This window comes from Lipotes vexillifer, unplaced genomic scaffold (assembly GCF_000442215.2).
Source record: "Lipotes vexillifer unplaced genomic scaffold, Lipotes_vexillifer_v1.1 scaffold665, whole genome shotgun sequence".
NCBI lineage: Eukaryota > Metazoa > Chordata > Mammalia > Artiodactyla > Lipotidae > Lipotes > Lipotes vexillifer.
Window position 1 is genome coordinate 391274 of NW_006790302.1, and position 22487 is coordinate 413760.

The 22487-nt window shown below is 40.7% G+C and overlaps 1 protein-coding gene across 1 annotated transcript in view; it reads left to right on the forward strand.

Annotated features, from left to right (window-relative positions):
* The first annotated feature begins 1753 nt into the window (after window positions 1-1753).
* The window catches only part of MCTP2 (multiple C2 and transmembrane domain containing 2), a 190938-nt gene continuing 170204 nt past the window's right edge, over window positions 1754-22487 (forward strand). The window contains exon 1 of the mRNA XM_007463535.1: window positions 1754-2275. Coding sequence (XP_007463597.1) covers window positions 1808-2275 — 468 coding nt within the window. The 5' untranslated portion in view covers window positions 1754-1807. The remainder of the gene's footprint in view (window positions 2276-22487) is intronic.

Consider the following 22487-nt stretch of genomic DNA (forward strand, 5'->3'; position numbering starts at 1 on the left):
TTGTCCTCAGCCAAATGTGGCAATGTGAGTACAGGCCAAATTAGAGTGACTTGACCACACTGTACTTTTTCATATTGGAAAGATTTATTCTGAGGCACTTGACACAGAGAATAAGGGTTATTGCTCCAAATTTGATTTTAATCTGATTCCTAATGTGTCTGCCTTGTTATATCTTAAATTACTTCCTTTCTTGCATAGCATTCATCATAATGTATCATATTTGTCTGTGAAGCATTCCTATCACTCACACCCAACTGTTTGTGGGAAACATTTTCTCTAAATCTTTCATTCTCAAGCTGAAGCTCTGAAGGTGGCTTTTCTTAAGATTTCCATTATAGAAGTTTTGCCAGTTCTTCTTATCTGGTACACTGGAATAAGGGCAGACCTCTCACTCTTATTTTAATATAAATTTTAAAGATACTAGATGGAATCCTAGTTGATATGAGCAGTTGTTTGTCCTTCACAGTGCACACTTAACTCTAGAAGGGAAGATGATAAGCTTAAAGCAGGATTGACAAACTATAGTCTGCTGCCTGTTTTTATAAATAAAGTTTTATTGGAACACAGGTACATTCTTTCATTTTGGTATTATCTATGTTTCCTTTGGTGTCACAACAACAGACTTGAGTAGTTTGACCACCATCTCACCCTCAAAGTCTACAATATTTACTAACTGGCCTTGTACAGAAATTGTTTGCTGACTCTGGGTTTAGAGACATAGAAAGGGACTCCCTTGAACATACTGGTTAAAAGATGCTGTTATTTTTCTAGTAAATGTCTTTTGCTCTGCTTTCTCTTGAGAGGAGAGAAGAAAGAAGCCTTCTTATTTACTTTTTATTTTTATTCCTGTTTTTTTTCAAGGTTTATTAAGGTATAATTGACAAATAAACATTGCATATATTTAAGGTATACAGTGGTCAATTTAATATACATTACAAAATGAGTACCACAATCAAGTTAATTAATATCTCCATCACCTCATATACTTACCATTTTTATGTGCGTGTGTGTGCTGAGAACACCTAAGATCTACATTCTTAGCAAATTTCAAAAATACATGGTGATTATAAAAATAAAAAAGACAGAGATGAGTGTTGGTGAGGGTGTGGCGAATAGGAAATATTTACACACTGTTGGTGGAAATATACATTGGTCTAGTTATTATGGAAAACAATATGGAAGTTCCTTAAACAACGAAAAACTAGAATTAAACCAGCTATCCCATTTCTGGGTATATATTCAAAGGAAATGAAATCGGTATCTCCAAGAGATATCTGCATCCCTTTTCACTGAAGCATTATTCACAGTAGCCAAAATTTGGAAAAAAACCTAGATGGCCATTGAAGCATGAATAGATAAAGAAAATGTGGTATATACAGTGGGATATTAGTTAATCATAAAAAGAAGGAAATTCTGTCATTTGCAGCAACAAAGATGAACCTGGAGTGCAATGAGTAAAATAAGCCAAACTCAGAAAACAGTCTTTTAATGTCACATTTTTTGTGTCAGCCTTATCGTTTCATGCATTCATTGCTTTAACTTTTCTGTAACTACTCTGATAAAAAGATCTTAAAAATTCAGTTCCATAAGAATGCTTTTCCTGATATTTGTAGATGTTACCAATCAAATGTTTCGATCTTGATCACTTAATGGGAAGGGTAAAGATTCTTGAGTCATGTTTTCCACTTTGATGTGCCCTGACGGCACAGAGTAGCTTCATGTTCTTTCTTTTTGTCTTCTGTTTCCTAGGAAGGGCCTGTAGAGATGCAGTCTTTCCCAGAGTGACTTCCTGGGTCTTCATACAGCCATGGATCTGGATAAACCTTCTGTCTGGGGCTCTTTAAAACAACGGACCAGGCCTTTGTTAATCAACCTGAGCAAGAGGAAAGTGAAAAAGAACTCAGACAAACCCCTGGACTTAGGGGCCAGGCATTGTCTGGACCGCCGCCTCAGCCTCTCCGTCCCTGACCTCCTGGAGTCTGAGGCCTTGGCCCCCGAGGGGCGGCCTTACTCCCGGCCCCAGTCGTCCTACACCTCGGTGCCTAGCAGCCTTTCAACGGCAGGGATCGTTCCCAAAAGTAGCAGTAGCTCTTTGAAACAGTCTGAAGAAGAATTGGATTGGAGCCAGGAAGAAGCAGGCCACTTCCATGTAGTGGAAACAGACTACCGGGAGACCTACACCTCTCCTGCCGAGGACAGGAGGGCTTCCAGCAATGGCATCTTTGATGTGCTCCAGAAAACTCCCCTTGGAGAGGATGCGCCAGAAGAGCCAGAGGTGAGACCAGGGCTGGGCACTTTCCTGTTTGTCTGTCTTTTTTCTTTTTTTAAAAGTGTATTCAGTGCCCTTGAAAAATTTGGTTAGGATTTATTTTTGTGGTTAGCTTGTATGGAGAGGATGTTATTTATAAGAATTTAAACGAAGGTAATATTGATTGAACCAAGTGTTCCCATTTGTTTGGGGGTTGACCACTATGTCTTTTAAAAGTATTACAAATAACCTTCCTAGAATACTTCAAGGCATTAAAAGCCCTGTTGGATGAGTTTTCCTTTTTCCATCTCCTGGAAAAGAAATCAAGAGCATAACTTTAACTTTTTGCTGAAATGTGTGTCTGTTTCTATCTCTCTGTCTCTACTACCCACAGACAAAAATGCATATTCACATTCTAAGAAATGTAAGAATATGTGTCTCCTTTTGACTGCCAGAGAGTTGGAACTCTCTTCTCCTTCACAAGTACATACCTGTGTGTCTGCTCCTGTGCACATATGTGCACACTTACCTGTGGGCACCTTCATTTGCCTCCTCTAAAAATGAAAAGAAAGCCAAATATTAAAGGAAACAAATTCTTATCAATTCAGTGATTTTTATAAAGCTTTAGTATTTCTATAAGGTAAAAATAACCAAATATAATTATGTGGCAAATATTATAGTTCTAGGATGAATTTAATTTAAATGTAATCATCAGATGACCAACTATAACTATAAGGATAATCACTTTAATCAGTTTTTTTAAAAAAATCTTACATTTATGGCACTGGAAGTAGGTTTCAGTGTTGAGGCAATGGCTTAATTTTTTTATATTCTAGGTTAGTGTTATAATTATGGACAAAACTGGTTATTCCACTAGGATTTTTTATTTTATTTTTAGAACCAAAGCCTCTTAATTATGCCATACATTTAGATTTCACTGGGGAGTGGGATTGTGGATATTTGAAGACCATATTCTTTTGGAAGCATTACTATGTTAAGACACCATTAACCATTAAATGACTTAACTATTTGTTTCATAACCATTAACATTTATGAAATCCTTTTTGTAACAGTTTTTTATGATGTTTACTGTTATTTATAAATTTGAAATATCTTTTTCCACTAATGAAAATATAAATTAAGTGAATTTTCAAACATAGTTCCTAATTCATAGTTTAGTATGAAGGAGGTAAGATGTTAAATTGTATACTAATGTTAATCTTTATCTTCTTGTTACTTATTAACTGACCAGAAAAAAAAATAGGTGGGCTTCTTGGCCTTGATAGGCTAACAAACTCAAGTTAGAGTAAGTTGTTTTAAAAGTTAGTGCTGTTAAATTATTTCGCTGGCTATAAATATTTAATGCCTACTCTAACTCGGGCATCATAAAGATTCTATTGGAAAGAGACCCTGCCTTCAAGTTGTGATCTATTAGGACATAGCATTAATTGTAGCATAAGAGGCAAGAGATATTGGGGCTGGCTGTCTGTGCAAAACATTCAAACCTTTCTCCTGGCAGCTCAGTGGTTAGAGGAGATCATATGTGTGGACCCAAGGGCTTGTCATGTGTGAGGCAGTGTTCAAGTTGGCACAGAGGATAAGTAGGATTTGATAGGTGAGGAAATATGACAAACACAGGCCTGAAGTGTGGATGGGTGGTGGTCAAGGGTGGTGAGCATTCTGCTTTGCCTTGAATGAAGGCTGGAGGGCTTTCTGACATGACGTGTATCTGCAGTGGCTGTGGGCTGTGCTGAGGGCTGTCAGTGATGTGATGGCAGATGGATGGTTTGCAGATGGGTGGTAGTGGTTATTTTCTCTTCTCCAGCTAAATGCAGAAGAGCCTGGAATGTGCAGTCCTTTAGGTTATTCTGGGTAGTTTGATTTAACTCAGCCATTAAACAAACAAGCAAACAACAACTAAAAACTTCTTTCTTGTAAAAGAATCTTCTGCTTCTCTTCTCCTGCCCTAAAAATAATTGACATAGACTGAGACTGAGTCTGCCTTCCGTGGCCCCTCATTGCCATTTATCTGCTTGGTGAGCTGTTTGCAGAGGATGGAGAGACAGGGCTGCAGCTCATCAGACCCGTAGGGTCACTTGTGGTCAGGTGCACTATCTCACCTACCCACTGCTCCTCCCCCATTCCTCTCCCTACCCCTGTATTGGGTGGGCTGCTCCTACTACCTGAGGATCCAGTTCATCACTTGGCACAGAAGTTAGCCCCTCCCTTGCTTCTCTTTTGCACTAGGCTATGTTAATTTTCGGGTGGTGTGACTGGGGAAGTCTTGTCTAACTTGTGTTTGCTCAGGGCCCAGCTCCGTGCTTGGCCCATGGTATGTGCTCCATCAATGTTTTTTTTAATAGAGAAATCAATGATGGCAGTGTGTGCATTCATAGGGCTTTTCTTAGTGTCTTCTCTTTGACTTCTCTTCAGTTTATGATTTAAAGTCAGCATTTTTTTGGTTTTGTTTGAAAAAACTCATCATACCATCAAGGAACCCTTTTTATATAGCATTGACTGAAGATATAGAGAGATTTAGACAGGTGTAGAGCCCAAGCTGAATACTCATTTAAAATCTGAATTTATTATCTATGAATTAAAAATTTTTTTATTGAAGTATAGTTGATTTTCAGTGTTGCGTTAATTTCTGCTGTGCAAAGTGATTCAGTTATGTATGTACATATATACACATTCTTTTTTTAAATATTCTTTTCAATTATAGTTTGTCATAGGATATTGAATATAGTTCTCTGTACTATACAGTAGGACCTTGTTTTTTATCCATTCTCTATATAAAAGCTTACATGTGCTAACCCCAACCTCCCACCTCTTCCCTCCCCCAAACCCCTCCCCCTTGGCAACCACAAGTCTGTTCTTTATGTATTTTTTTTTTTTTTTTTTTTATAGAGGGCCTCCTGCCTTTATTTTTAATTTTTTTGCAGTATGCGGGCCTCTCACTGTTGTGGCCTCTAAGGTTGCGGAGCACAGGCTCCGGACACGCAGGCCCAGCGGCCATGGCTCACGGGCCCAGCCGCTCCGCAGCATGTGGGATCTTCCCGGACAAGGGCACAAACCCGTGTCCCCTGCATCGGCAGGCGGACTCTCAACCACTGCGCCACCAGGGAAGCCCTCATTATGTATTTTTAAAATGAATGGAAATCCTTCCATGTCTCTGCAAATGGCACAATTTCATTCCTTTTTACGGCTGAGTAATATTCCATTGTACATATGTACCACATCTTCTTTATCCATTCCTCTGTTTATGGACATTTAGGTTGCTTCCATTACCTGGCTATTGTAAATAGTGCTGCAGTGAACATTGGGGTGCATGTATCTTTTTGAATTTTGGTTTTCTCTGGGTATATACCCAGGAGTGGGATTGCTGGGTCATATGGTAGTTTTTGTGCCATTTGCAGAGACATGGATGGACCTAGAGATTGTCATACAGAGTGAAGTAAGTCAGAAAGTGAAAAACAAATATCGTATAATATCACATATGTGGAATCTAGAAAAATGGTACAGATGAACTTATTTGCAAAGCAGAAATAGAGACATAGATGTAGAGAACAAACATATGGATACCAAGGGGGGAAGGGGGGTGGGATGAATTGGGAGATTGGGACTGACATATATACACTACTATGTATAAAATATACACAGGGAACTCTATTCAATGCTCTGTGGTGACCTAAATGAGAAGGAAATCCATAAAAAAGAGGGATATATATATATATATATATATATACACACACACACATATAGCTGATTTACTTTGCGGTATAGGAGAAACTAACACAACATTGTAAAGCAAGAATTCCTGTCATCTGTGAGTTCTGGAGTTGGTTAGTCCTTGTCTCAGATCTGATTTATCTGTTTCTTCCTAATGAAGAGCAAACAGAGTTCTACGGCTTTCATGAAATGGGGGAGGAAATGAGGAAGAAGGTAGGGATTGGCATGTGACAAGCCCAGGGGACAACGAGGTTAATAGGATGTTTGCCAGTATCCTTGGTGTAACTTATTTTGTGTGGAGCTTTCCAGAGGGGGGTGAGAGATGGAACATCTGTGGTCTCAGGCACCCATGGGGGTTTGTCTCACGTTTTAGTGCCTGATGCCGTCTTGGTGCCAGGTTGAGCTTCAGCAGTATTGCCTGAATGTCCTGCAGTCACTTTCTAGTCCTGCCAGTGTCAGCAAAGGAAATGAAATGTTGGCTGACAGTTACGGGGGAAAGAATTTTTGGCAAAGAAGAAATTTAAGTGTGAGGGAAGAGGAATAATGGATGTGAGAATGTAGAGACCAGGTGGAGACTGGAATAGCCAGTGCAGGTGCTCCAACCAGCCATAAAACCAAAACGGGAGGAGGTGGGTTTAGAATAAACGACACACCGGTAGAAGGGGTTCTCTAGACTCTCTCTCTCTCTTTTTTTTTTTTAATTAATTTTTATTGGAGTATAGTTGCTTTACAATGTTACGTTAGTTTCTACTGTATAGCAAAATGAATCAGCTGTATGTATACATATAGCACCTCTTTTTTGGATTTCCTTCCCATTTAGGTCACCACAGAGCATTAAGTAGAGTTCCCTGTACTATACAGTAGGTTCTCATTAGTTGTCTATTTTATACATAGTAGTGTGTATATGTCAGTCCCAATCTCCCAATTTATCCCACCACCACTTCCCCCTTGGTATCCATGTTTGTTCTCTACATCTATGTCTCTATTTCTGCTTTGCAAATAAGTTCATCTGTACCATTTTTCTAGATTCCACATATGTGATATTATACGATACTTGTTTTTCACTTTCTGACTTAGTTCACTCTGTATGACACTCTCTACGTCCATCCACATCTTTACAAATGACCCAATTTCATTCCTTTTTATGGCTGAGTAATATTCCATTTTATATATGTACCAAATCTTCTTTATCCATTCATCTGTCGATGGACATTTAGGTTGCTTTCACGTCTCTAGACTCTTTCTTGAGCCCTGGATTCATATTGTACTTGGTACCCCACAGAACCCTTGTCTCATGACAGAATTCACTGTCTACCTGGAGTTCCCCCCAAATACAGACCATTGCTTCTTGGCAGCATCACCATTATTCACCTATTTGCTCAAGAGGAAAAAAAAACTGTGAGTCATGCTGGACTGTTTTACTTCCTTTACTTCTAATGTTCTATGAAATTTTCATTTATCCATGTTACATCTTACATCTGCTCCTCCCTTTTTTTCTTCCTTCCTCTCATCTTTCAAGGCCCAGCTGAAATCTTCCTTCTCTGTGGTGCTTTTCCCAACTCTACAATCAATATGACCCTCCTGCCTTCATTTGCAAGCATCGCTACTTTTACTGTTGCTGAGCGCTGACCTCATCCTGCTTTCTGTAGAAGTCTGTAGAGAGAAAGGAATTAGAACAGGTAGAGGAGGTCGAGATGTGAAGGCATATTGGTGCTGGGCAAGAGTGTCATTGGATAAGACCCTAAGAAGGTCGCAAGTGCCAAGAGCTGTATTAACTGTCCAGTGGCCCCCTGGCTCTGAAGACCGACTCATGATAAACAAATGATCATGGGACTAAGCTGCAAATGACAATCACAACTAATTTTTAGTGAGAATTAAGTACTATATAAACTCTAATGCTCATTTTGACATCAATAGCTCATTGTTTCAATGCTGTCAAGTTACTTTGGAAGCCAGATCATAATCAACACCTACTTCATTAACTTGCTGGGAAAAAGAATTATTTCAGGGCCTGGAAATACTTGAAAAATCCATGTTAGGTGTATTAACTCCCTGAAGTCAGCTTACATGAGAAGTCAGGAGATTGTTCTATGAGTCACTGAACGGACAACAGGTAGGTTCTACACTGGTGTGCTGTCCATTTCACAGGAGGGATGGAGCTGTAGATGAGAACTTGACACACTTACAGTTTATTTGCTAGGATCCATTGCATCCATCTCCACATGCCAACCTGCTTTGCCAATGAAGCCGAGATTCCTAAAGTCCTGTGGGATAGGCTTCCTCTTACCTCCATAGGGTTCAAACGGGCAGGTCCAAACTTTTACCTAGGCTTCCTTGCAGGACTTCTCCCTTTTTGTGATTGACACGTTATTTTATTAACAACTATTACCATAGTTGTATGTTGTCACTTTTACTCAGGCTGATAGCCTATCATGGTTGCCTGGCAACCAGATTGTCTCCAGTAGGTGGCTGTGTATGTCCCACCTCTGATGGGCGAAAGGTAGTCTTACCGTTTCATTTCCATTGGTCTCATCACCAAGACTTGGGGCTTAGGAGGCGGTTAGGGCATCTCACCCTACTGCCAAACACCACCACCACCTTGTATTCGGTTAGTTGTGTAGAAGTCAGCCTCTCTTGTCAGATTGGAAGCTGTCGTCTTCTTCTCCCAGCCTTTCTGAAAACCTTGCTTATGTAAAATATATTGATTCACTTTGTGTCTGAAGTTGACTGCTAGGTGCTGTGGGGCCATAAGAAATTCAATTTGGTTGGTGAAGGTGGTGATACATGGAGGCCCTGAGTGGGTAGGTGAGTTCTGAAGGAGTTCTCAAATGTCAGATTCAATATGAAGAAACTAAAATTAAGGAGACTCAGAGGGAGAGTAGCTTATTTTTCCTTCATTTCTTGCTATTTTTTTCTTACTTCCTTCTCCTGTCAGCATTCCCCCCCCCCCCGTTAGAAGTATCTCATGCCACAATATATTTTTGGATTGAAATGAGGCCACTACGTTAAATTAGAGAATGTGTCCCCCAGTAGTTGTTTTGCAAGATACTTTCTCATGCCTTGGAAAATCAGTTAAGTGTTTAGAGAATACAGAGAGTCCCCTCTGGTTCTCATCTCCAGTGTTGATGATGGAATTGAGATTAGATGAAGTACTGGAAACAGTGACCAACACGACAAGGCAGTCTCTGGAGAGTGCTAGATAACCAACCAGTTGAGGTGAGAGGGGAGTGGTTGCTCTGAGTATGTGGTCGGAAAGGCCTGAAGAGGATGTGTTTTGAGGTTAAGACCCAAGTGGTTGGGGAGTAAATCCGCGTAGTTACTGTTGCAGTTCATGATGCTAGCAAAATAGCTTAGCCCAGTACATGGCAGTCACAAGTGCCTAACAAGGACTCACTGCTATGATTATGGTTATATTTATTACCGTTATTTTTATCATTACCTTTTCAGCATGAAATCAAGGGCCAAGGAGGTTGAATGACTTGCCTAATATTATCCAGCTAGTAAGTGTCAGAGCCAGGATCTAAATCCAGTACTGTTTGAATCCAAAGCCTGTGCATAAAACTGTATATTAGGGCTTTAGAGAAATGCACATCTGCATGTTGGGAGAACTCAGAGCTGGTAATCTAAAAAATGTTGATCATCAAGGGAAGATGTATGTTTTTCTTTGTCCACTGTGCCCTTTTAAATGCAGGGATAATTATGGTGATGGAATGGCTTCTTATCATGGTCTATAGCCAGTAATCCTGAATGGAAGGATTATTACCATCCCCACCCCACCATCCATGTAATCCCACAATGGGGTACATCCTTCCCTAACACTTTATTTGACAGTTGGAGTTTTAAACAACTCGCTTTGGTGCAAGTTTAAGTGGATGAGTTGAGTGGTTTAGAGAAGTACCCTGTTGGGATAGTTCCAGAAACTCTGCTTGGCAACCACAGAGCTTCAGTTTAGTGACCACAGAGAAGCAAAATGACAAACCAGAGAGGAGAGGAAACAACCTACGGCTTTCAGAATTAGACAAGTGCGTCAATTTCTCTACACTTCAAATACGTGTTCTTTACTATTTTTGTTTTGTCTCAGAAATCATTGCTCAACATAAATGGGGTCAGTGAGACAAATATGTAAACCATGTCCCAGGGTGCTTCATGGGATTGGCCTCTTTTTTCTTTTTCCATCCCTCCTTCCCATACCTACTACGTGCTGATCCTGTCCTGAGGCACTGGGAGCACAGCAGTCACCAAAACAGACAACAGGGTATTTCCTCATGGAGATCCTGTTCTAGATGGTGGCGGGCTACAGATATATTCAGAAAGTGATAGATTTAATGGAGAAAAATAAAGCAGAGGAGTGCTCAGGTGGAGGTGTGACCATTTTGAACACAGTGGTTAGGAAATATCTCTTCTGAGAAGATAACATTTACACAAAGTCCTAGAGGAGGCAAGGAAGCAAGTTATGTGCGTATCTGGAGACAAAGCATTTCTAAAGGAGAGAACAGCCAGTGTGCAGGTTCCAGGAAGGCGGGAGTGTGCCTGGTATTTGTCAGGAAGAGCAGGAAAGCAGTGTGACTGGAGAGGATGGTAGGAGGTGTCAGTTACTTCTGAGGATGTATCACATGGGCTTTCCCATCCTGCCAGGCAACTCTGCTACCATAACAACTACCCAGGGCGCTGGATGAGCAGTTTCAAAGGAACCCTATGGGCTTGGTGCCGTGTTGCTCACAGGCAGGGCGGGAAAAATCAATAGCATATAGTGGTGCTTGCTGTACCTGCTGTGAACACCGGGAATAGCAATAAGTGGGTTTGCTTCGGATCGGAACTGTGAAGGAAGTGGGCACAGGTTGATAAGCTGTGTGGAGAGGGGAAGACAGCACTGTCCCGAGATATGTTATACCTTGATTGTCTGTCAATATAACAGTGTCAGTGAGGAAGGGATGGTCAGAATGAAGGGAGGGACTTGGGTTGCTGACCACCTTCATTGAGCTGTTTTCTCCAGTCTTCCCAAACACATCCACCGTCCTCATAATAATAAAAATAATAGTGGCAACACCAATCCAGTAGCACTCTGAGAGGTTATGTGTAAGAAACTCTGCAAGGTGCAATGTAAATGTCATCTCATTGGACCACATCTATTGGGCTCACTCTTCATACAAAGAGCCTTGTGCAGTGTTCGACCCGAAGAAGGTATGCAGTAGTATCTTTGAATGAATGAATTTTTCTCCTAATAACTTACAAGGATATTTTTTTGCCCCTTTTAGAGATGTTCCCATGGTCGTGAACTTTAAGTAAGTAAACTTTTCAAGGACACAGAGCCAAGAAGTAGCAGAAGTGGAATTCAAATCCAGGTTTTTGTGACTCCAGAGTTTTGTCTACTACTGTGCAGAGCTGCCTGCCTGTATGTCAGATGAGGTGTCCTGCTTTTGCATTTTTCTGGTTTTGGGCACAGTTATGGTTCAGTGAAGAGTGGATACCCAGGACGCAGATGAAGGGCTAACTCTCTTGATTCTCTTTGGCAACCATCTAGCCTCTTAGCTCTGGCTCCCAATTTGTACATTGTAAATTACTAATGACAGCCCATAGACTCCTTGTAAGAAGTTAATAGGAGTGTGTGTTTGTCAGTTATGAACTACTAAGCAAAGTAAAGGGGGTACTGTTAATCTTTTAAAGTATCTACTGCTAATGGTAATGAAAACAATTATGGAAGGTCAGTAAGGAAATATTACTGAATATGGTAAGAAAAGTTCATTATACCAAGGTTGCAAACATTTTCTGTAAAGGGCCCGGTAATGAATAGGTCCAGCTTTGTGAACCATAGATCTCTCTCTGTGGTAACTACTCAACTCCGGTGTTGTAGCATGAAATTAGCTGTAGAAATATATATAGATATGTACATAGGCAATGTATAAATGAATAGGTGGGGCTGGGTTTGAAAGTTCAAACTTTATAAAAACAAGTGTTGGGCTTTACTTTGCTGGTGGATAGGTAGTGAATATATATATACACACACATGCACATACACACACCTGACTTATATTTTGTATATTAGATAATATTCCAGGGTAATCACTTTAAGTGAACAATCTTGGGGGTGGGGAAAAAGAAATGTGTATACCTTGATTGTATGATCAATAACCTCCTAAAAAGTTGTATAAAAATTGAATATGGAGGGTGGAGTCAACATGGCAGCATGGGAAGACACGGAGTTCACATCTCCCCACAACTAGGGTGCCTGCCAGATGCTGGTGGGGGACCTTGATGCCCATGGAGATGGGAGGAACCCCCAAGGGAACCGGTTGGACATGGGGGGACTGAGGGGGGAGGAGAAATGGAGGATGAACAGTCCTGGCACCCTTGAGGGGTGGCTGAGAGGGGGAGGGGTTACCATGCTTGGATGGACCCTTGGGGGCTCAGATCAGTGGGGAGTGCACTGAGCATTTCTCCTGCCTAATAGGCCCGGAAAGTCTACCTGGCTCTTGGGCCAAGTCCTATGCCCCCAGAGGCCCCCTCCAGGCCACGTTGGTCCTGGGGGCATAGGAGGGAGGCCGGGGGAGAACAGGAGAGGCAGGCAGGAGGGGCCTTCCAGGACCAGAGACGCGGGAGAGGAGTGGAGAGTGTTTGCCCTACCCACTCAGGCCCCAGAAGCCTGCTGGGCTCCCAGGCGGGGTCCCCCACCCTTTGAGACCAGAGGCCAGGGCCCCTTCTGTTCCGTTGAGCCTAAGACCCAGCCCCCACACCCGCCACGGCCTTTTCCAGCCCTGTGGGTCCTAAGCACAGGCCCTGCTGGCTGCCCAAACCCTGCTTCTGCCTAGGCCCTACCCTCCACAGCCAAGGCCTTTTCCGCCTTTTTCTTTCCCCCTTTTTTTCTTCTCCTCTATTTTACTATTGTGGCTCTGTTTTTCCCTTCCAGTTGTTGTTTCATCTATATTTTTATTTTTATACTCTTTCTAACATACCTGTTAGTTTCCTAGTCTGATTTTAGTTTTTACTCTTTGTTATTGTTCTCCTTTTTTCTCTCTCTCTCTTTTTTTTTTTTTTTGCCACCCTGCACAGCTTACAGAATCTTGGTTCACGAGGCAGGGGTTGGGCCAAAGCTTGTGTGGTGGGAACTCCAAATCTGAACCACTGGTCTAACAGAGAACCTCAGACCCCAGGGAATATTCATCAGAGTGAGGTCTCCCAGAGGTCATCATCTTGGCACCAAGAACCAGCTCTACCCAACAACCTATAAGCTCCAGTGTTGGAAGCCTTAGGCCAAACACCCAGTAACACAGGAACACAGTCCCACCTATCAAAAAACAAAAAAATAAGACAGCAAAAAAATATGTCACAAATGAAGGAGCAAGGTAAAAACCTACACGAAAACTGAGAAGACAGAAAATACACAGCAGATGAAGGAGGAAGGTAAAAACCCATCAGACCAAATAAAGAAGAGGAAATAGGCAATCTACCTGAAAAATAATTCAGAGTAATGATAGTAAAGATGATCCAGAATCTTAGAAATAGAATGGAGGCAATGATTGAGAAAATACAAGAAATGTTTAATAAAGATCTAGAAGAACTAGAGAACAAACAGAGATGAACAACACAATAACTGAAATGAAAAATACACTAGAAGGAATCAATAACAGAATAACTGAGGCAGAAGAACGAATAAGTGAGCTGGAAGACAAAATGGTAGAAATAACTGCCAAGGAGCAGAATAAAGAAAAAAGAAGGAAAAGAATTGAAGACAATCTCAGAGACCTCTGGGACAACACTAAATGCACCAACATTCAAATTATAGGGTCCCAGAAGAAGAAGAGAAAAAATTTAAAGAGATTACAGTGTAAAACTTCCCTAACATGGGAAAGGAAATTGTCACCCAAGTCCAGGAAGCGCAGAGAGTCATGTACAGGGTAAACCCTAGGAGAAACACACCAAGACACATGTTAATCAAGCTAACAAAAATTAAATTCAAAGAAAAAATATTAAAAGCAGCTGGAGAAAAACAAAAAATAACATACAAAGTTATCCCCATAAGGTTATCAGCTGAGTTTTCAGCAGAAACTCTGCAGGTCAGAAGGGAGTGGCAGGATATACTTAAACTGAGGAAAGAGAAGAACCTACAACCAAGATTACTCTACCCAGCAAGGATCTCATTCAGATTCGATGGAGAAATCAAAAGCTTTTCAGGTAAGCAAAAGCTAAGAGAATTCAGCACCACCAAACCAGCTTTACAACAAATGCTAAAGAAACTTCTCTAGGCAGGAAACACAAGAGAAGAAAACAACCCACAAAAACAAACCCAAAACAATTAAGAAAATGGTAATAGGAACATACATATCAATAATAACCTTGAATGTAAATGGATTAAACGCCCCAACCAAAAGACACAGATTGGCTGAATGGTTACAAAAACAATACCATATATATGCTGTCTACAAGAGACCCACTTCAGACCTAGTGACACATACAGACTGAAAGTGAAGGGATGGGGAAAGATATACCATGCGAATGAAGATCAAAAGAAATCAGAGTAGCAATACTTGTGTCAGATAAAATAGACTTTAAAATAAAGACTGTTACAAGAGGTAAGGAAGGACACTGCATAATGATCAAGGGATCAATCCAAGAAGAAGATATAACAATGATATATGTTTATGCACCCAGCTTAGGAGCACCTCAACACATAAGGCAAATGCTAACAAACATGAAAGGGGAAAACGACAGTAACACAATAATAGTAGGGGACTTTAACACTCCACTTACACAAATGGACAGATCATGCAAACAGAAAATAAATGAGAAAACACAAGCTTTAAATGACACATAGACCTGATAGATTTAATTGATAATTTATAAAACATTCCACCTGAAAGGGGCAGAATACACTTTCTCCTCAAGTGCACATGGAGCATTCTCTAGGATAGGTCACATCTTGGGTCACAACTCAAGCCTCGGAAAATTTAAGAAAATTGAAATCATGTCAAGCATCTTTTGACCACAGTGGAAATCAATTATAGGAAAAAAAAAACTAAAAAAGAAATACATGGAGGCTAAAGAGTATGCTACTAAATAACCAAGAGGTCACTGAAGAAATCAAAGAAGAAATTAAAAAATAAATAGAAACAAATGACAACGAAAACATGACAACCCAAAACCTATGGAATGCAGCAAAAGCAGTTCTAAAAGGGAATTTTATAGGAATTCAATCTCACATCAAGAAACAAGAAAAATCTCAAATAAACAATCTAACACTACACCTAAAGCAACTAGAGAAAGAAGAACAAAAAAAAAACTCCAAGTCAGTAGAAGGAAAGAAATCATAAAGATCAGATCAGAAATAAATGAAAAAGAAATGTAGGAAACAATAGCAAAGATCAATAAAACTAAAAGCTGGTTCTTTGAGAAGATAAACAAAATTGATAAACCCTTAGCCAGACCCATCAAGGAAAAAAAGGGAGAGGATGCAAATCAATAAAATTAGAAATGAAAAAGGAGAAAACACAACTGGCACACAGAAATACAAAGGATTATAAGAGACTACTACAAACAACTATATGCCAATAAAATGGACAACCACGAAGAAATGGACAAATTCTTAGAAAGTTACAATTTTCCAGGACGGAACCAGGAAGAATTAGAAAATATAAACAGACCAATCACAAGTAATGATATTGAAACTGTAATTAAAAATCTTACAGCAAAGAAAAGTCCAGGACCAGATGGCTTCACAGGTGAATTCTATCAAATATTTAGAGAAGAGCTAACACCAATCCTTCTCAAACTCTTCCAAAAAAATTTCAGAGGGAGAAACATTCCCAAATTCATTATATGAAGCTACCATCACCCTGATACTAAAACCAGGAAAAGGTGTCACAAAAAAAGAAAATTATAGACCAATATCACTGATGAGCATAGATGTAGAAATCCTCAACAAAATACTAGCAAACAGAATCCAACAACATATTAAAAGGATCATACACAATGATCTAGTGGGATTTATCCCAGGGGTGCAAGGATTCTTCAGTATATGCAAAGCAATCCATGTGATATACCGTATTAACAAATTAAGTAATAAAACCATATGATCATCTCAATATGTGCAGAAAAAGCTTTTGACAAAATTCAACACCATTCAATACAAATCAGAAAAAAAGAAGTAAAACTGTCAGTGTTTGCAGATGACATGTTACCATACATAGAAAATCCTAAAGATGCCATCAGAAAATTGCTAGAACTAATCAATGAATTTGGTAAAGTTGCAGGTTACAAAATTAATGCACAGAAATCTCTTGCATTCCTATACACTAACAACAAAAAATCAGAAGGAGAAATTAAGGAAACAATCCCATTTACCATTGCAACAAGAGGAATAAAATATCTAGGAATAAACCTACCTAAGGAGGCAAAAGACTTGTACTCAGAAAACTGTAAAACACTGATGAAAGAAATCAAAGATGACAAACAGATCGAGAAATATACCGTGCTGTTGGATTGGAAGAATCAATATTGTGAAATCTACGGGTTCAGTGCAATCCCTATCAAACTACCAATGGCACTCTTCACAGTATTAGAACAAAAAATTTTACAATTCGTATGGAAACAAAAAAGACCCCGACAGGAATAAAGACACAGACCTACTAGAGAATGGACTTGAGGATATGGGGAGGGGGAAGGGTAAGCTGTGACAAAGCAAAAGAGTGGCATGGACATATATACACTACCAAATGTAAAATAGATAGCTAGTGGGAAGCAGTCGCATAGCACAGGGAGATCAGCTCCGTGCTTTGTGACCACCTAGAGGGGTGGGATAGGGAGGGTGGGAGGGAGGGAGACGCAAGAGGGAAGAGATATGGGAACACATGTATATGTATAACTGATTCACTTTGTTATAAAGCAGAAACTAACACACCATTGTAAAGCAATTATACTCCAATAAAGATGTAAAATAATAAATAAATAAATAATTTTTAAAAAGATCCCGAATAGCCAAAGCAATCTTGAGAAAGAGAAATGGAGCTAGAGGAATCAGGCTCCCTGACTTCAAACTATACTACAAAGGTACAGTAATCAATACAGTATGGTACTGGCACAAAAACAGAAATATAGATAAATGAGATAGGATAGAATGCCCGGAGGTAAACCCACACACATATGGACACCTAATTTACAACAAAGGAGGCAAGAATGTACAATGGAGAAAAGACAGCATCTGCAATAAGTGGTGCTGGGAAAACTGGATGGCTACATGTAAAATAATGAAATTAGAACACTCCCTAACACCATACACAAAAATAAACTCAAAATGGATTAAAGACGTAAACGTAAGTCCAGACAATAAAACTCTTAGAGGAAAACAGGAAAAACACTCTTTGACATAAACCACAGCAAGATTTTTTTTGACCCACCTCCTAGAGTAATGAAAATAAGAACAAAAATAAACAAGTGTGACCTAATCGAACTTAAAAGCTTTTGCACAGCCAAGGAAACCATAAACAAGACAAAAGGACAACCCTCAGAATGGGAGCAAATATTTGCAAATGAAACAACTGACAAAGGATTAATCTCCAAAATATACAAACAGCTCATGGAGCTCAATATCAAAAAAAACAAACAACCCAATCCAAAAATGGTCAGAAGACCTAAATAGACACTTCACCAAAGAAGACATACAGGTTGTGAAGACGCACATGAGAAGATGCTCAACATCACTAATTATTAGAGAAATACAAATCAAAACTATGAGGTATCACCTCACACTGGTCAGAATGACCATTATCAGAAAATCTAGCAACAATAAATTCTGGAAAGGGTGTGGTGAAAAGGGAACCCTCTTGCACTGTTGTGGGAATGTATATTGATACAGCCACTTTGGAGAACAGTATGGAGGTTCCTTAAGAAACTAAAAATAGAACTACCATATGACCCAGCAATCCCACTACTGGGCATATACCCTACGAATGCCATAATTCAAAAAGAGACATGTGTCACAATGTTCATTGCAGCACTATTTACAATAGCTGGGACATGGAAGCAACCTAAGTGTCCCTTGACAGATGAATGGGTAAAGAAGATGTGGCACATATATACAATGGAATATTACTCAGCCATAAAAAGAAACGAAATTGAGTTATTTGTAGTGAGGTGAATGGACCTAGAGACTGTCATACAGAGTGAAGTAAGTCAGAGAGAGAATAACAAATACCATATGCTAACACATATATGTGGAATGTAAAAAAAAAAAATGGTTCTGATGAACCTAGGGGCAGGATAGGAATAAAGACGCAGACCTAGAGAATGGACTTGAGGACATGGTGGGGGAGGTGGAAGCTGCAGCAAAGTGAGAGTAGCACTGACATATATACACTCTCAAATGTGAAATAGGTAACTGGTGGGAAGCAGCTCCGTAGCACAGGGAGATCAGCTCGGTGCTTTGTGATCACCTAGAGGGGTGGGATAGGGAGGGTGGGAGGGAGGCTCAAGCAGGAGGGGATAGGGCTTCCCTGGTAGTACCGTTGCAGGGGACACGGGTTCGTGCCCCTGTCTGGGAAGATACCACATGCCGCGGAGTGGCTGGGCCCCTGAGCCATGGCCGCTGGGCCTGTGCATCCAGAGCCTGTGTTCCGCAGCGGGAAAGGCCACAACAGTGAGAGGCCCGCGAACCACAAAAAAAAAAAAAAAAAAAAAAAAAAAAAAAGAGGGAGGGGATATGGGGATATATGTATACATATGCCTGATTCACAGTGTTGTCTAACAGAAACTAACACAGCATTGTGAAACAATTATACTCCAATAAAGATGTATTGAAAAAAATTTGAATACGAGTAAACTCAGCCATTTGGTAGACCTGAATTTTTCTGAACGGGCGTTCTAATTTTGACTTCTGATTGTCACGTGAGTTGTTTTACTTCTGTCAGTGTATCCAAGCATCGCTTAATGGTCTGTCTAGCCATCTGATCCCCTTTGCTCCTTTTGCTGCTTCCTTTCCCCTGTAGGTATTTGTGTCTGCTCTGAGTATTCACATTCTTAGAAATAGATGTGGGTTAAGTAATTAACTGAATATGTATCATCAATATATATCATTTGCTATACTCATGTACTTGAATAGAGTATTTCCCAAAGAAAATCTTAAGTGATCTTCTCAGCCAACTTGTTACTCTTATTTAGCTTTTCTGCATGTGGGTTTATGTCTTCTTCCAGTAAAGTTTAAACAGCCAGTGATTGTTTACATCGCTTATTATTTAACTTCCTGTGAATTCTTCGTGCTAAGATCCTTCAGACGGCCACGTGGGAGGTGATATTTGTACAAGATCACATTTAGTGTACACAAAAGAAAATGTTTTTTCACATCAGTGTCTTGTTCTTAAGATCCTTGGTGGCTAGAGGAGATTTTCTTTTTGTTTTAAATAATTGACCCATCCATTCTAGTATCTCCTCATTTTAATACATTTGCAGTCTTGTGTGTATTACCTTGTATGTATTTACATACCTTCCCATGAATTTCACCTTAGCAAGATAAGATGGAAATAGCAATATAAATTTGCTGTCATTAAATACACACACACACACACACACACACACACACACACACACACATCCCACTTATCTAAAAGGTAACAGTGAGAGTTGGGTGAGAGATGACTAGCCTCATGCCAACATGTTAATGCTGAGTTTCTGAATGTTTGTATATAATTAGAGAGTTTTGTCATATTAAGACTTCTCAGCATTGATGATATTCAAGATTATTTGTCTTTTCCTGAGTACGTCCTTGGAAACATTTGTTTAAAATGGTTAAAACCAGTGCTTAATGGATAAACAAACTATGGTACACTCATAATGATGGAATACTATTTAGTAATTAAAAAAAAAGAACTATTTATACAGTTGCCAACTTGAATGGATTTCAAAGGCATTGGACCAAGTGAAAGATGTCAGCCAGTGTCAAGTTTGCATGTATTCCATTTATATGACATTATGGAAAAAGATGAAGCTATAGGATGAGGGCAAGTCAATGACTGCCATGGATTAGGGGTGAGGGAACAGTATGATAACAGTAGGATTGCATGCAGGAGTTTTTTGGGGGAACTGTTTTATGTCCCAATAGTGGTGGTAGTTCCACAAATATATACATGTGTAAGAAAGGCATCACATTGTACACACATGTAAAAAGTCAATTTCACGGTGTGTTTTTAAAGTAAAATTTAAAAAGAAAAATTAGAGTGCTTGATTTTGCTTGTTGAGAACATCAAAAATAATCTTCTCATGATGACAGATACCAGGGATTCCTGTAAGAAAAATACTAATTGTACTTTTTTAATGAAAAATTCAGTGATGTAGTTACTAGGTTTACAAAGAAGCTGAAAATAATGCAACTTCTACTCAGTGAATAATACCTTCAGTTCCATGCAGAGTGTCGGGAGTACTCAAAGTTATGTGTCCCCCAGCAGCTGTAACCCGGTACTCTTGTACTGCTGTAGCCTTTCCTGTCTTCTTTATGGTGATCACTTTCCTTCCTTGGTGTGTATATACGGCGTGTGACAGTTACGGCGGCTGTGGGAATCATAACTTTAAGTTCTGTGACTTCTGTGAGTAAAATGAGCCATAATGTTGAATTAATGTCATTCTTCACACTTAATTTCCACGTTGTTCTAAGTAGAAGACTTACTGAGTATTTGAATAAAAGCTCCGTGTTCATTTTTTTTTTTTTTTTTTTTTTTTTTTGCAGTACGCGGGCCTCTCACTGCTGTGGCCTCTCCCGCCGCGGAGCACAGGCTCCGGATGCGCAGGCCCAGCGGCCATGGCTCACGGGCCCAGCCGCTCCGCGGCACATGGGATCCTCCCAGACCGGGGCACAAACCCGTGTCCCCCGCATCGGCAGGCGGACTCTCAACCACTGCGCCACCAGGGAAGCCCCATTTTTGATAGTGTGTAAATGATGGTGGTGATGTGGGCTTATTTTGTCACTGAATGAACGTGATCATTAAGTACAGGGAGGCTCCCTTGGGAGAGTGTGTATGGTGTGTTGGTCTGAGGAGTGATGGTTTTTAAGAAACATTCACTCTTCTGTTTGACAGCAGAAGGTGACAGTAGAAGATACGGGACCACGCACTTTAAACAGGAATTCTGATCCCAGCACTGGCAGTTTTACAGAACTGCCTTCGAACAGGATTGGTTAAGCGGAACGTTGATTTGTTTCATGAAACTGGAGACGCTAACGGGGTGATCAGGCCGCAGAAGATCAGACAGCTGATGTTACTTGTTGATTCTGCACATGAAGACCTGATCGGAGTATTTTGGGTTTTGCAAATCAGGCAGAAGAGGAATCGCTGAGCTTCCAGGAGATAATCATGAGGAGAGTAATAGTGTAAAAGGCATGAGGCGAAATCTTTTGAAATTGAGAGAGTTGAGTAAGATTTGATTGTCGTCATAGAGTGGTCTTCAGGCCGTCCTGTCCCACTGCCCCGGGTGTCATTTTACACATAACACAAGTAGGAGGTACCGACTGGGAAATGGATGGGAAGGTGACCAACAGAGGCCCAGCTGCCTCCTTTCTTGTCTGCTGTCAGGTCGAGCCCACATTGAGAGTGAGGACTCTTTGCCCATCTGGGCAGTGATGATCCTTCCAGAGCCGGGGGGCACCAGTGACTGAAGTGCTGGGGTCCTTAGAGAAAGGTCCAAGTGTCTGAAATCACCCTGGGTCCTGTGTGAATTTGAATTGAATGAAATGTATTCACAGTAAAGGGACATTCGAGCTGGGACTGGGAGCAAGGGGCAGATGTGATGGGCGAAGCACAGATGCAAACAGCCGTAGGGCTTCTCTGCTCCCCGGTGAGGGCTTGGGAGGCTCCACGCCGACTTGTGATCAGGGCTCATTTCTGCCTCGCTGCAGCATTTCTTGGTGTCACTGCATGCAGAGGGGGTAGACCAGAGAGCCCTGCTTGTTTGCAGCCCTTTGTGAGCCCTCTTAGGGCCTGAAGAAATGCCCTATTGTTGTAGAATCCAGGTTCTGTTGCTGCCTGAACTCCACTTGATAGAGAGACAGGGAGAGAGAGAGAGAGACAGAGAGAGAATGTCTTGGAAGGCAACCTGCCTTCCATCCAAGCAGGCTCTCTGAATTGTGCCAGAATCTCCCTGATCTTTGCTGTGGGTGGGAGGGACCAATGACCATAGTGCATCTGGTCCCCATCTTCGCCCCCTCAAAGCTTCATGGTCATCTAAGCAATCTCCGCAGGCCTGCTGCCTGTATCTAAATTTACCCATAACTTCAGAGTTACTCAGCCTTGTTTGGAGGGAGAAATCTCATGTTATCCCACAGGAAAGTAGCCCTGGCTAATGTGTCCGACAAACGGGAACATCCCTAAAATGCTGGGAGACCTTTTTCTCCCTTCCCTTCCACTCTGCCTTTCCATGCAGGTAGCTATCCTCACATCTAACCCAGAACCTTCATAAAATCCCAGAGCTCCTCTGGACCCCACATTGGTGCATATAAAACCTGATAGAATGCAAATGTTTACTGCGTCCCATACTAACT